Here is a 16719-nt window from a genome sequence, read left to right as displayed (position 1 = left end):
CTCTGGAAACTGAATACTTTCTGTCAATCTGTACTCAAGTTCACTAACCTTTCTTCAGTTGTCTCCAAACTTCTGTTAGTCTCAATCAGTGAATTTTCCATTCCAAATATGGTGTGAATATTGTATTTTTCAGTTACAGCATTTCTATATACTTTCTTTATAGCTTTCTCAACACATTCTTCCATGTTTATTCTTTCAATATTTTCTTTTACAGCTTTAAAAATACTTATAGTCTCTGTCTGCAAATTCCAGTATTTAGGTCATTTTGAGGTCTATTCTTATTGAATGGTTCTTTACATGATTTTAACATTTGATGTAGGTAGGATATTGTGGATAATTGTGGGAAGACTGAATCATGTTGTCTCCCTTAGGGGATACTGTTTTATTTAGGCAGGCAATTAAATTACTGGTGAATTCTTCACGTCTTGTCAGACTGGACTATCACAGTCCCTTAGTCTTATGATTGTCACTTACTATTAGTATTAGTGTATGATCCTTTCTCTGAAAGCCTGAGCATTCTGCAGCCTAAACAGAATGTGTGAGGTAATCCACAAGATGTATACATTCTAACTTCCCAGAACTCCAATGTCTCAGAGCACTGTACAATCTATGGAATCACCATTCTAACTCTCAGCCCCACAGTAGGTCATTCCTGACAGACCATGAGTGTGTTAACCTGCACATATGCAGTCCAGTCATTATTCAAAATTCTGATTTTGAATCCCTACACTGAATTCTGCCCTCTGACCTATGCCCAAACCCTTGGACGAATTCCTTTTTCAGGATCCTCCTCCATAAATTCCAAATAGCTCAGAAGCTCTGAATACCAATCTTATTCTCTTCAGCACAGTGAAACCTTCATGCTCTGCTTGGGTTCTACCTCCATGTGCTACAACAGTAGGGTACCTCAAAGGAGAAAAGCCAAACTATGAGGTTCATTTCACATGTTTCCTTTATCTCAAGGATCACCATCCTATACTATTTACTCATCAATTCCAGACAACAGCTGTCCTACATATTTTACTCTATTTTATAGTTTTCCATTTTGAGGAAAGAAGGAAAGGCTGCTACCAGTAGTCTGTCACAGCCCTACAAATCAGTTTTTAAAACATTTCCATTATCCATCATTAAATGTAGTTTCAAAAAAATGAAACTGGCAGAGATACAGACATCTGAGCTTGTTTGTTCAATTATTTGCACATGGTACCCTGACTTTCAAAATCATGGCCTAGTAATTTTGTTTTGTAATTGTGACATGGAAAACTCAGTAATGACAATGTGAAGAAAAATTCATCGTATCATTATTATAACTATATTTGGAGAATACTTCATTGTAATTTGTATTTAACTTGCAGGGTCCGTGTGTGTGCACTGAGGTGTACATATACATGGGTGTGGTTATCTAAAGAAAATCAAAATGCTTTCATTCCTTTACAATCTTTACATTGCCCAATTTGATTCCTCAAACAAGTAATTTAGGAAAGGGTTTAGTAAAAAGAAACCTTGGTTAAGGTAAATAACATAAAATGTACAGTTATAAAGCAAACTAATTCATTCATCATCAGATTCAAATTTGGTCCAGTGGCCAAAAATCTAAGATCTAAATATTGGTCCACATATTTACAGACAGACAATACAATCAACCAATTATTTCAAACATATAAAGTTTAAATACCCCGTGAAGATTAAACAAATCTTACATTTTCAAGTAAATAAAGGAAGTCAATCCAAAGAATTAAAATACTGTTACAGCAAAGAAACATATTGAAACCACATAAAAAAGACAACTATGCAACTGAATCTTGTCCTTGGGGCTGTAGGATTTGTGGGACTGAGAAGAAACACTTACAGTAAAAATATTTTATGACAAAGAAACATGAAAGCTAAACACGAAAGTACAAAAGTGAGAGTGAGGAAACTTGTAAATGAAAGAAAAAAAAGGTTACATTTGTCATTAAAAAAAAAAAAGCTATAAGATTTAATTACTTGACCACAAGACACCCACTTCAGTTTTTTTTTCCACTTGATACATATCTACTGTAGCAAAATTTCCTCTAAAATGTTTCAACACAAAGCATTTAAAAACAAAGGCTACTCTGGTAAAGCACACCAAACTTGTAACATTCTGCCCTGCAAAATGGCAAATAATGAGACTGTTAGGAGAGTAACACTTACCTGTAACCACCATGCTGGTCATGTTAGAGTTTGGACTACTGAGAACACTGCCTGAGAGTAGTTCGTCAGATCCTCTCTATAAAAACAAGAACAAATTAGTGTAAGGCCCCTTTAAATTTAAAAATGTTAATCTGAAAGTCACTTCTCTGTAACTTTTCAAATAGTGTCACTGAAAAATGTCAGGTGTTACACTACTGGGAATAAAAAAAAATTTAATTCCTGAAACAATATGTTAACTCCACTCTCCTATCCGTAACTTCCTTTCTCACAAAGCCAACAGTAGGTCCTTCCTTCCATTAACCCAAGTCCAAAAGGCAATAAATAGGAAAAATGACCAGGTTTCATAATTAAAAGCTTTGGAAAACTACATCAATTTTTTAATAAGCAAATACCAAAGCAGTTGAACTTTCTCACAGACACTCCGAATCCTTCAACCTCATATCCTTTACTCATCCAGATAACTCAGGTCTTCAGAAAATGAGAACTTCACACTAATGATCTGGACAACTCATCTTCATAATCATTGAAATTAAACAGGTGTATGTTTCAATGGCTAGAACACTGTAAGCAAAGGCAAAATCTATGGAATGAGAAATTTCTTTCTGCCAATGTAAGAAGAGACAATCATGTTTTCAAATCCTTTAAAGAAAAATCACATGAATCGTATGTTCATATGTTCTTAGAACTACACAATTTGTTCAAACCAAGCAATGTTGTTTCAGCTGTTTTTAAGTGTACGTACGTAATGTGCGTACTTACAAAAGTACATATGAGCACACTAATATTTAAAACAGCTAAATCAACTGTTTTGCCTATTTGAAGTATGTGTATACTTACATACATTGGTAAGCAATATTTAAAATAACTAAATCAATACTAGCTGATTTAGACAAACAGTACGAAGTTGAATGCAACTACCAAAATGGAAAAAAAATATACAAAGGAGATAATTTATCAGAGCATTTCAGAAAGTCCAAAACAATTCTAATTAACCATAAACTTCATGCTAATCAGTGTTAAACTCATTCTTTAATAAGCTGTATTACAATATAAAAATGATAAATATTCGTATGTCATTGTCCTCATTATTTTAAAATCGAACTATTTATTAACATCAAGCTCAGAGAAATACAAGAAGAAAAATAAAAACACAGTATCAAGTCACATTTACATCATCTTAAATTTTTTAATCAAGATATGGAAGATACAGCATGGCACTGTTTTATAAGGACATGACATACAGAATTAGATACTTAAGAGATCCTTAAATTGTGGTCCCTAGAGCAATATAAAAAACCTGGAAATTTCCTTAGCGAAATATGTTCTCAGATCCATCCTAGACCTACTGAAGAAAACAATGGAGACAGGATCCAACAACCTAAGTTCCTTAACAAGCCCTCCAGGTGCTTCTAATGAATGCTAAAGTTTAAGAACTGCTAATAAACATTACTGGTTAACTATCAACAACAAAAATGTTTCCTAGTTTGTTTTCTTTTTAATTTTTTTAGAACACTTGTTAAATTTAAAATAAAATTGAGAAGGAACAGATTTCTCATATACTCCCTGCCACCACACATGCACAGCCTCCTCCATTATCAGCATCCTCCACCAGACTGGTGCATTTATTACCAAAGATTATTAATGTATCATAATCACCCAAAGTCCAGTTTAATACTTTAATTAAGGTTTAATACTGTACATTCAGTGGGTCTGGACAAATGTGTAGTAACATATATCCATCTTTTAACATTATTTTTACTACCCCCAAAATCCTCTGTGCTCTGGCTATTCTCATCCAAACTCCTTCCAACCTCCTGAATTTTGTTGTCTCCATAGTTTTGCCTTTTTCAGAATACAGGTGGAATCTTACAGTATGCAGCATTCTCAATTGGCTTCTTCCATTTAGTAATCTGCATTTATGCTACCAGGTACCCCCATGCCTTTTCATCGCTTGAAAATTCATTTTGTTTTACTGCTGATAAATACCACATTGTTATGTACCACAGTTTACTAATCCATTCACCTACTGAAGTAGGACATCTTGATTGATTTCATGTCTTGGCAATTATGAATAAAGCTGCTGTTAAGATCCATGTGCAGGTTTCTGTGTATACGTAAGTTTTCAACACCTTTGAATAAATATCAAGAAGTTATGGGATCATATAGTACAAGTATGTTCAGCTTTGTAAAAACAACTAATTTGTTTTCCAAAGTGGCTATATAATTCTGCATTCCCACCAGGAATCTATGAGATTTCCTGACACTCAATATCATCCCCGGCCTTTACGGGTGCCAGTGTTTTAACTATTCTGAAACAGTATTTTGGCTATTCTGATAGTGTAGCAGTATTTCACTGTTGTTTCCATTTGCATTTACTTTATGACATATGATGTGGAGCATCTTTTCATATGTGTATCTGCCATCTGTATATCTTCTTTGGTGAGGTGTCAAATTTTTTGGTCCACTTTCTAATCAGGTTGCTTTCTTACTGCTGAGTTTGAAAGTTCTGGGTATTTTAGATAATAGCCCTTTGCCCCGTGTATTATTTGCAAGTATTTTCTCCAAGTCTGTGGCCTGTCTTCTAAATACATTTCACAGACAAAAAAATTACTGATTTTAATCAAGTCCAGCTAATCAATTATTTCTTTCTTGGGTTATGTCTTTGGTGTTGTACCTGAAAAGATACCTTTGTACCTAATTATCGAGATTTTTCTCCCACATTATTTTCTAAAAGTTTTATAGTTTAGCATTTTATATTTAGGTCTATGATCCACCTTGAGTTAATTTTTGTGAAAAGTTTAACGTCTGTCTCAATTCATTCTTTTGCACATGGATTTCAGTTGTTCCACTAGCACCTGTCAGAAAGACTATCTTTGCTCCACTGTTTTGCCTTTGCCTCTTTGTCAAAAATAGGTTTGACTATATTTATAGGGGGCTCTATGCTGGGCTCTCTATTCTGTTTCACGAAAACCAGGCTGCCTTGATTACTGTAGCTTCATATTAAATCTTGAAGTTGAGTAGTATCAGTCCTCCAACTTTGTTATTCTCCTTCAATACTGTGTTGGCTATTCTGGAGTTTTTGCTTCTCCATATAAACTTCATAATCAATATGTTGATACCCATATAATAACTTGCTGGAATTTTGACTGGGATTGCACTGACTCTATAGATCATTTTGGGAAGAAGCGACACCTGACAATATTGAGTATTTCTATACATGAATATGGACTTCCCAGGTGATGCAAGTGGTAAAGAATCCACCTGCCAATACAGGAGATGTAAGAGATGCAGGTTCAATCCCTGGATTGGGAAGATCCCCTGGAGAAGGAAATGGCAACCCACTCCAGTATTTCTTACTTGGAAGATTCCACGAAGAGAGGAATCTACCTGCTGAACACCATGAGAGCACAAACTCACACAATCAATAAAAATACAAAATAAATTTAACAATGACACACAAAAGAGGATCAATAAAATCAAGCTTTTGATTTTTCAAAAAGACAACAAAAGAGACAAAACAAAAAAAGATAGCTACTTATACCTCATTAATCCATGCACATAAGAATAAAAGCTCAGGGAAAAAACTGAAAGCAACCAGATGAAAAAAACTTAGCTCAGTGAATAATCTCATGGAGCATAATGATACCATTTTCTTACAGTTGCAGGACTTTTATGAAAAATAAACTTCTAGGCTATTTATGCCACTATGTTCTTCATTTGCATTTTGTTACAGTGGCTTAGACTTTACACTAACATATACATATCCCTACCGCACAATTGCACTCATCTCACACGCTAGTAAAGTAATGCTCAAAATTCTCTAAGCCAGGCTTCAGCAATACGTGAACCATGAACTTCCAGATGTTCAAGCTGGTTTTAGAAAAGGCAGAGGAACAAGAGACCAAATTGCCAACATCCGCTGGATCATGGAAAAAGCAAGAGAGTTCCAGAAAAACATCTATTTCTGCTTTATTGACTATGCCAAAACCTTTGACTGTGTGGATCACAAGAAACTGTGGAAAGTTCTGAAAGGGATGGGAATACCAGACCACCTGACCTGCCTCTTGAGAAACCTATATGCAGGTCAGGAAGCAACAGTTAGACCTGGACATGGAACAACAGACTGGTTCCAAATAGGAAAAGGAGTACATCAAGGCTGTATACTGTCACCCTGCTTCTTTAACTTCTATGCAGAGTACATCATGAGAAACGTTGGGCTAGAAGAAGCACAAGCTGGAATCAAGATTGCAGGGAGAAATATCAATAACCTCAGATATGCAGATGACACCACCCTTATGGCATAAAGTGAAGAAGAACTAAAAAGCCTCTTGATGAAGGTTAAAGAGGAGAGTGAAAAAGTTGGCTTAAAACTCAACTTTCAAAAAATGAAGATCTGGTCCCATCACTTCATGGGAAATAGATGGGGAAACAGTGGAAACAGTGTCAGACTTTATTTTTGGGGGCTCCAAAATCACTGCAGATGGTGACTGCAGCCCTGAAATTAAAAAACGCTTACTCCTTGGAAGAAAAGTTATGACCAACCTAGATAGCATATTGAAAAGCAGAGACATTACTTTGCCAACAAAGGTCCGTCTAGTCAAGGGTATGGTTTTTCCTGTGGTCGTGTATGGATGTGAGAGTTCGACTGTGAAGAAAGCTGAGTGCCGAAGAATTGCTGCTTTTGAACTGTGATGTTGGAGAAGACTCTTGAGAGTCCCATGGACTGCAAGGAGATCCAACCAGTCCATTCTGAAGGAGATCAGCCCTGGGTGTTCTTTGGAAGGAATGATGCTAAAGCTGGAACTCCAGTACTTTGGCCACCTCATGCGAAGAGCTGACTCACTGAAAAGACTCTGATGCTGGGAGGGATTGGTGGCAGGAGGAGAAGGGGACGACAGAGGATGAGATGGCTGGATGGCATCACGGACTCGATAGACGTGAGTCTGAGTGAACTCCGGGAGTTGGTGATGGACAGGGAGGCCTGGCGCGCTGCGATTCATGGGGTCACAAAGATTCGGACACGACTGAGCGACTAAACTGAACTGAACTGATACATACCCCTGTAATACGGGTAATAGAAAAAAAAGACACTGCATATTTCAACTGACTAGCTCTATATAAGCAAAAAGAAATAAAATTGGATCCCCACCTAATATAGTGTAGTAACTAAAATATTTTTTGATGAATTAGAGACAAACAGAATAGATAAGACTTTAAAATTTTTCAGCAGAAAATATCTTTTTATCTATGAGTGTAAGTCACAAAAGTGGATCACATACTATGTAATGAATACCTCAATAAGTTTCAAAAATAAGAAATTGTACAGATCGTAATATTTGATCAAACGTGATATTTTAATGAAAGTAAGAGAAGAGAAAAACAGAACAAAATCTAATTGTTATTTATTCAGATAAGATTTTGGAACAGTTTTTAAAAATTTGAGCCAAAAAATGACTCTCCACCTCACAGAGTAATAACAAACTTTAAAAGACAAGTTACTTATAAAATAAGCAGCAAGAGATTAGTTTTCAGTACATGAAATGAAAATTACCCTTAATCTTGATCACAGTTTAAAAAAAAAAAGAAAAGAAAAAAAATTAATACTAGACATATATGCCATCTCACTTCTCAGACTAGCAAAATTCCAAGCATTTCAATATGCTGGGCAGGCTATGGGGAACTGAGGAATCTGCATTCTAACCAGCAGTATAAAGAAATGAGAAGATTTTCCATATATAGCAATGAAGTGATTTCCAGGGTATATTTACCTTCTAGGATATGTTTAACATTATGTTAAAAAGTCAAGATATTAAACCCTGTGTATTCTGTGCTATCTTTTCTCTAAGATGCTAGGAGGGAGCATGCAGAAAAAACTCACATTTGCTCCTATTAAATAAAAGAATAAACCAAAAATTAATGAAAGTAGAAACCCTTTGTAAGGGAATACAATAAGCAAAGTAGAATGAACAGGAGTAGAAGACATGTATGAATGTAGCTTGTTTTGCAACTCTGGAAAATTTATTCAAAGTGAAAAACTATTCCCTAAAAATGAAAATCAAAATGTAACAAACAAATCTAACTATTAGGGCGATGGCAGAACCACACACAAAATTATTTCAATAAACTTTAAAAAAACCCTGTAATTGTATTGGTCTAACCAAAAAATTCGTTTTTAAGTAAAAATAAAAGACACATTTTTCATTTTACCAAGAACTTTACTGAACACATTCACTGTTTTGTTCCACTATTTTCTGCCATTTTTCAGGCATAACTTCATAATTCTATAACTAAAAACTTGTTTTGAGTAAAGAACTGTTCCAGGTGCTTTTTACAGTCTTCTAGGGAATTGAAATCTTTTCCATTAGGTGAATTTTGTAAAGACCAAAATAAATGGAAATCCAAAGGTGCAATATCTGGTGAATACAGCTGATGAATCAGAACTTTGCAGATAAGTTGTAATAGTTTTTTTTTTTGGGGGGGGGGGGCCTGGTCATCAAATAAACATGCGGTACTGCATTATCCTGATAGAAGATTATGCATTTTCTGTTGAATAAATCCACACACTTTTTATTGGGTGCTCCTTTCAGTTGGTCTAATTGGTAGCAATATTTATTGAAATTAATCATTTGGTTCCCCAGAGGGAGCTCTTATTAGATAACTGCTTTCCAATCCCACCATATATACAACATCACTTTCTTTGGATGAAGACTGGTGTTTGGCTGGTGGTACTTCAACTCTCTTGTCCCACAATCTCTTCCATTCCACCTGATTGTACAGTATCCACTTTTCACTGCTTGTCACAGTTTGTTTTAAAAACAGAAACGTTTTCGCTATGTCCAAGTAGAGAACAGCATCAAGAAGGTTTTTTTCATTTATGTAGAACCCAGACATCAAAACAATTAACATAACCAAGCTGGTGCCACCCATTTTCAAGGCTTGATCTGACTATTTTGAGTATGTCAGCTATCTCCCACATGGTGTAATATCAACTGTTCTCAATGAATGTCTCAATTTGATCACTATGGACTTCAACTGGTCTACCCAACCTACTCATCCAGCAAAAAATCCCCAGCATGAAAACTTCGATTAACCACTTTTGACACATTTGACCAGGCACAGCACCTTCTCCATATACTACACAAGTCCTTTTTTGTGTTTCAGTTGCATTTTACCTTCCTTGAAATAATAAAGCATAATATGCCGAAAATGTTGCTTTCCCTTCCATCCTCAACTGTAAAATGGCTGCACAAAAATTCACCAATTTTAATAAGTTTTTTTAAAAATGCATGCTGATATGACAGCTGTCACAATACAATCTAACAAAATTGTTTCAAGTGAACAAAGTTAAAAAAAAACAACTACCAAAATTGTTTCAACTGAAGTTAATACAAAGATAACTAAGCAATACTAGAGTCATCTTATGGAAAAAAACAAATGAACCTGTTGGCAAACCCAATACTATACATTTTTCATGAAATACACTTTGAGGACAAAAATAATTGCAAAACAAATCTTAAAATTGTATTATATTACAAAAAATATACTACAATGTTAGCACTGATGTTGCTTTTTAAAGAAATATATATGCAATTATGTTAACATTAGCAAGAATTTTCAACCTACAAGAGATACCAACAAAAAAATTGGAAAAGGAAACACAGTAAAATTATGTACGAATTGGAAATGAACACAGATATATATGTCTTATTTTATTAGCTTTCTCAAGTGAAAAAATTTGGAAACAATAACAAACCTAAAAGACATTGGCACCTTTGCACCCACATTATTATTGTCTCTAAATACCAGGTCCCACTAAAGGACCCATGATTTCCAGCTAACTAAAATTTTGGAGAAAAAAATAATACTTTAGGTAAATAGCAAAACTAGTGATATTATGAGCTGCTGATGGCGCAAGATGAGAAAATTCAAACATTTTTAAAGAAATGATCACTGCAATAAGACTAAATGTAAAAATCTTTGCCTTCAAAATAACACTTTCATCAACAATAAAGAATTCACGTTGTACTGGAGTTTAGGCTAGAGTTAGCAGCTCATAAGGAAAATTTTTAGCAAAAATCTCTCCTGTTTTTCTTTTAATAAGGGTGTTTTGGTAAAACCAAATATTTGAGAGGAAAAGTTCTTCTGAATAGAAAAATACTAAGTAACATATGCAGGAGAAGAGTATCACCACTTTTGCAATACCCAGTGGAATTATGCAATTATTAGCTACTAAAACCCACTAGTACAGACAGATGATGGAGCACTCTATACTGGATGCATCAAGCAGAGAACACCTGAACCTACTAATAAATGTCAACATCACAAAAAGATAACTAGGCATGTTCCTTCTAGGGTGATACATTAGAAATTACACCGTACATTTACAAAGTATTCTTGCTGAAAATTAAACTTGAATCTGATCAAGTCTTATTACCTAACTACAAGTACACAAGAGATAAAGGATATGAGGAATAGAAAAAAATGACAACATAGAGGTAAAATCAGCAAAAGCATAATTTTCAAAAAATTGTACAGAATAGATGACCCAGTTTCTCTAACAGAAAATCAATAAAGGGGGAGAGGAAAAAAAAAAACAAAAACTGTCCTATTAATAGACTTGCTTGTATGCATGCTATGTCGCTTCAGTTGTGTCTGACTCTTTTCCACCCTATGAACTGTAGCCCGCCAGGCTCCTCTGTCCATGAGGATTCTCCAAGCAAGAATACTGGAGTGGGTTGTCATGCCCCTCCAGCAGGGATACAGACCTTAAAGTACCAAATCAGTAAGCTGACTTTCCTTGATCCCTGATTTAAAAAGAAAATACACAAGATTTCTTTAAAGTGATCAGGAAATTGATTGCTACTGTTGGAGATTACATGGCATTGGGAAATTATTTTAGGGACTTCCATAGTTCTAACAGTGGATAAGACCCCACCTGCTAATGTAGGGCACACCGGTTTGATCCCTGGTCCGGGAAGATTCCACATGCAGAAGAGGAACTGAGTGTATGCGCCAGAACAACTGAGCCCATTATAGAGTCCCTGCTCCACAACAAGAGAGGCCACCACAATGAGAAGCCCGCGCACCGCAACTAGAGAAAGCCTAAGGCAGCAACGAAAACCCAGAGTAACCAGAAAGAAGTAACTTGAAAAAATTATTTTAGTGGTGGGGTGGGTTGGGCAAAGTAAGTGAAAGTAATTAAGTGATACAAACTTCCAGTTATAAGTTACTGGGATGTAATGCACAGCATGGGGAATGTAATAATAATATTGTAATAATTTTATATGGTCACAAATGACTACTAGATTTACAGTGACCAATTTGTAATATGTATAAATGTTGAATCATTATGTTGTACTCCTAAATCATAATATAGTATGTCAACTACACTTAAACAACAACAAAAAATTCTTTAAAATTTTATTATGTATAAAAATATCTTCAAGAGACTGTATCTGTTAGAGATACACATTGAAATATTTAGGAATGATATAAAATCATCGCTAAGATTTGCTTTAATATTCTTCCAAAGGAAGGCAAAGAAGTGTACTATTATACCATTCACCCCACTTTTGTACATTTTGAAGCTTTCACAAAGCTTAAAAAAGTGAAAAAGGTAAAAGACACTGATGGAAGAAATTGAAGAAGATGCAAATGGAAAGATATTCTTTCCCTTTATGATCATGGATGCTCATGGATTGGAAGTATACTGTTAAAATGCCCATACAACTCAGAGCAATCTACAGATTCAATGCAATCATCAAAATTCCAATCACATTTTTCATAAAATAGAAAAAAAAATCCTAAAGTCTATACGAAACAACAAAAAATCCTTAAGAACCAAAGCAATCTTGAGAAAGAACAAAAGTGGAGGCAGCACACCTCTTCGTCTTAAACTGTAACATAAAGAGTAACTCAAAACAGTACAATATGGGCATAAAAGCAGACTATTATAGATTAATTGTACTGAGTTCAGAAATAATCCATGGTCAATCAGTTTACACAGAAGGAGCCAACATACACAGTGGAGAAAAAACAGTCTCTTCAAAATGATGCTGAGAAACCTGGACAGTCTCATGCAGAAGAAAGAAACTGGACCACCATCTTTCATCACACATAAAAATTAACTCAAAATATATTAAAAATTTGAACATAAGGGCTGAAACTATAAAACTCCCAGAAAAAACGTAAGTAGTAAGCTCCTTGAAATCAATCTTAGCAGTGACTTTTTGGATTTGACACCAAAAGCAAAGGCAACAAAAGCAAAAGTAATTAGGACTATGTCAAACTTTAGCTTCTGTAGGGTGAAGAAAACCATCAACAAGATGGATAGAAGGAAAAATCTGCACATCATACGTGAAATGTCAATATCAAAAATATACAAGAAACTCATAGAACTCAGAAAAAATAAACATTAAAGATTAAAAATAAACATTAAAGATTAAAGAATGGGCAGAGGACATAAATTGACATACAAATGACCAATAGGTACACGAAAAGGTACTCAATCATGAATCAGTGAAATGCCAATCAAAATCACAATGAAGTATCACCTCACACCTGTTAGGTGGATGGATGCTATCAAAAAGAAATAACAAGCACTGGCAGGGATTTGAAGAAATGGGAACACTTGCGCAATGACGATGGAAATGTAAACTGATGTACCCACTAAGGAAAACACTATGCAAGTTTCTCAAAAAATTTTACAAAGTAAAACTGCATGATCCAGTAATGCCATTTCTGGATATTTATCTAAAGGAAATAAAATCACTATCTAGACATTTGCACCCCCATGTTCCCTGTAGCACCAGGGAAACAACTTAGGTCTCCATCAATGGATGAAGAAAATGTGGTTAATCTACACATTCATAACAGCTATAAACAGAAGAATTTACCACTTGCAACAACATGCAAATGAGGTCATAGGGCTAAGTGAAATAAGTCAGAGACAGAGAGAGACAAACACTGTATGATCTCATTTACCTGTAAACTCTTAAAAAACGCAAAACACTGAATTCCGGAAGCACAGTCTGGGGCAGTAAATAAAGATGGTGGTCAAAAGGTACAAACTTGGAATTCTGACATAAAGTGAAAAAGTGAAAGTGGAAGTTGCTCAGTCGTGTCCAACTCTTTGCGACCCCATGGACTGTAGCCTGCCAGACCCCTCTGTCCATTTTCCAGGCCAGAATACTGGAGTGGGTAGCCGTTCCCTCATCTGGGGGATCTTGCCAACCGAGGGAACAAACTCAGATCTCCCACACTGCAGGCGGATTGTTTACCAGCTGAGCTACCAAGGAAGGCCATAAATTAGCCCTGACCATGTAACACATGCTGATATAGTTAACAATATTTGAAAGTTGCCTAACACTACGCTATGCTACACTACGCTACGCTAAGTCACTTCAGTCGTGTCCGACTGTGTGTGACCCCATAGACGGTAGCCTACCAGGCTCCCCCATCCCTGGGATTCTCCAGGCAAGAACACTGGAGTGGGTTGCCATTTCCTTCTCTAATGCATGAAAGTGAAAAGTGAAAGTGAAGTCGCTCAGTCGTGTCCGACTCTCAGCGACCCCATGGACTGTAGCCTACCAGGCTCCTCCGTCCATGGGATTTTCCAGGCAAGAAGAGTACTGGAGAGGGGTGCCATTGCCTTCTCCAAAAGTTTCCTAAAGTAAATCTTAAAAGTTCTCAGCACAAGGAAAAAAATTTAACTATGTGTGGCAATGGATGTTTACTATACTTATTCTGGTAATTGTTTCACAATTTTTATACGTACATCAAATCATGCTGTATACCTGAAAATAATACAATGTTATATGTCAATTATATCACAATCTCAAAAAAAAAAGGAAAAAGAGAACTCTACAAATCAAAGCTTACTGCCAAACGTTATCAACTGATTTTTCTTAATCTTAAATGCATTTTTAAATAAGAAAATAAACATGTTCAGCATGTAAAGTGACAAAAAATAATAAAACAAATCTAGCTGGGTAGAAAGAGATAAAAACAGAAATTAGTGAAATATGAAAAAAATTACAGAAGGTGGTACTTTGAAAAAACCAGTAAAATAAGGCCTCTGACAAGAAAAATTAAGGATAAAATATGAATATGTGCTTTTAGCAAAAATAAAAAAGGGGAGAATTAAAAAATGCTATAAAATTCTGAAAATAGCAAAGTACTGAATAACCGAATAAATCAGTAAACTTTGATGAGAGGTGGGAGCATGGATCAAGAGGGAGGGGACATGTATACCTATGGCTGATTCATGTTGTTGTATTGCAGAAGCCAATACTATATTGAGAGGCAATTACCCTCCAATTAAAAAGAAATAAATCTGAAAAATAACTTTGGAAGAAATCAAACTATTTGTCAAAAAAAAGGGTCTCTCTTTCCTCATGCCTTACACACAAGCTGTTTAAAATCCTTGCAACATGTAGGACAAATGATGGGAAGTACAATGCATTAGCTTTGGTAAAACTGCCAGTGACTTATTTTCCTTTTTGCCTAAAGCATCAAGTTTCTGCATTGAGCATGTCTTTTACAAATAAAGAAAATATCATGGAGAAGAAATATGCTCTCCAATTAATTTATAAATGTAGTACAACTACAATCAAAAATCAAAAGTCTTCATGGAACCCAGCCACCTTATCTTGTATATACACACACACATATATATATTTGTATATATAAATAAATGAAAAAAAATGCCAAGGACAGTTTTTAAGAAAAGTTGTGAAATTTACTCACCAAAATTCCAGGATTTATCATGATGCTACATTAAATTAAGACATGTATTGATAGCAATAGGATAGTCACAAACAATGAAACAGAAGAGATAGCCCAGGGAAGTTTCTCACATATATGGCAACACGACAACTAATACTGCAGATCAGTAGGAAAAACATGAAATCAATCAAGTTTGTAGCAAATTTGTTAGCCATAAGGGGAAAAAAACCATGTAACCTTTATAACACACTAAAATTAAATTTCAAGTAGACTGAGGCCCTAAATGTGAAAATCAAAATTTTAAAATGTTCAAAATAAAATCTGGAAGACTATATAAAAGATCAATTTAATACAAATTTCCTAAAGCTAAAACAAATTTAATGTTAGTATTTCCAAATCTAACCATCAATTTAAAAAAAAATAGCCACAGACAGGAAGTTTATCTGTACCTTGTACAACAAAGCTTTAGTACCCACAATTCATAAAAACTCCTAAGAATCAATAAAAGGAAAAGTTCCATAAATCAATATATAAAAACTCCAAGAAAATAAATGAAAACTTTGAAGCTGACTTCTAATAAAGTGCTCCTTCTTAGGATTTACAGATTTACAGGACTTCCCTGGTGGCTCAGACGGTAAAGCGTCTGCCTACAATGCAGGAGACCTCGGTTCGATCCCTGGGTTGGGAAGATCTTTTGGAGAAAGAAATGGCAACCACTCCAGTATTCTTGCCTGGAAAATTCCATGGAAGGAGGAGCCTGGTAGGCTACAGTCCATGGGATCACAGAGAGTCGGACACGACTGAGCGACTTCACTTACTCACTCACTTACAGATTAAAGAACTATAATAAAAAGCATCACCATCATTTGAGTAGTTATGTACCATGTTGTGTTAATTCTTTTACATATTGTTCAATCAAGACAACTTTTGAAATAGGTCCCGTTAAACCCATTTTAAGTTGTAAAACTGAAACTCAGAGGCTACCTTGTTCAATGTTAACTCGTCTGTTAATTCTAAATCATGTGTTTTTAATTTGACAAGACCTACACTGACAAAACATTTCTTTTTCATCAATAACTCCAATCTATATTATATTTTAATACTGCTGCTGCTGCTTCTGCTAAGTCGCTTCAGTCGTGTCTGACTCTGCTTTATTATAAAAATTTTATTTGGACTTTCCATCTTTGCATATATCCTTTAAGAATACTGATGAACAGATACTTATCGAGAAGACTATGCTGAGCATAAACAGGTTTAACAAAGCTATTTAAACGAATGTTCTTGAAAAAACACAGACGTATGCAAAAAAAAAAATCAGCTATCATGTATCTTTTAACAGAAAAACATTCCACCACTTACAAAATATTACTAAAAATCAAGAGAACGTGATGGCCTTAGATCCATCCACCAACTGACACATATGGAGAACATAATAATTGTAACATCAGAATACAATCAGTAGATGCAGACTACGGATAACTCTGTACCACCAACAACCAGTTTTCTTCAAAAATAAAATGTAATTATAAAAGCCTCACAAGGATAAAAGGATAATTTGCAGATTGAAAGAAATTTATTTACTGAATGTGTTGATCTTTGATCCTGAACTTTCCATACCACTAAAAATAAAGACAGTAAACGTACTACAACTTTTACAAGACAAATAGAAATCTTAACACAAATTTGGCACTTGAGAACATTAAGCAATTGCTGCTTTTTTCTTTTGGAGGGAGTGCACTGTGGTTGTATTTCTTTAAATCAGAGAGGGAGGAGGGTAGACAGAGAGAACTGACTCTATCTTTAAAAGAGACACAATAA

The 16719-nt window shown here is 35.0% G+C and overlaps 1 protein-coding gene across 18 annotated transcripts in view; it reads right to left on the bottom strand.

Annotated features, from left to right (window-relative positions):
* Window positions 1-16719, bottom strand: part of PTBP2 (polypyrimidine tract binding protein 2) — an 86682-nt gene that overhangs the window by 56302 nt on the left and 13661 nt on the right. For all 18 annotated transcript variants that reach the window (XR_015161595.1, XR_015161596.1, XR_015161597.1 and 15 more), the window contains one exon: window positions 2176-2251. Coding sequence is in view for 10 of the 18 variants with exons in the window: in XM_086394440.1 (XP_086250566.1) it covers window positions 2176-2251 (76 nt within the window). In the remaining 8 variants the exon portion in view is untranslated. The remainder of the gene's footprint in view (window positions 1-2175; window positions 2252-16719) is intronic.

Source organism: Bos grunniens, chromosome 3, assembly GCF_055505025.1.
Source record: "Bos grunniens cultivar Pamir isolate PY7600 chromosome 3, Bosgru_T2T1.0, whole genome shotgun sequence".
Lineage (NCBI taxonomy): Eukaryota > Metazoa > Chordata > Mammalia > Artiodactyla > Bovidae > Bos > Bos grunniens.
This window is presented reverse-complemented; position numbering and strand designations above follow the sequence as displayed.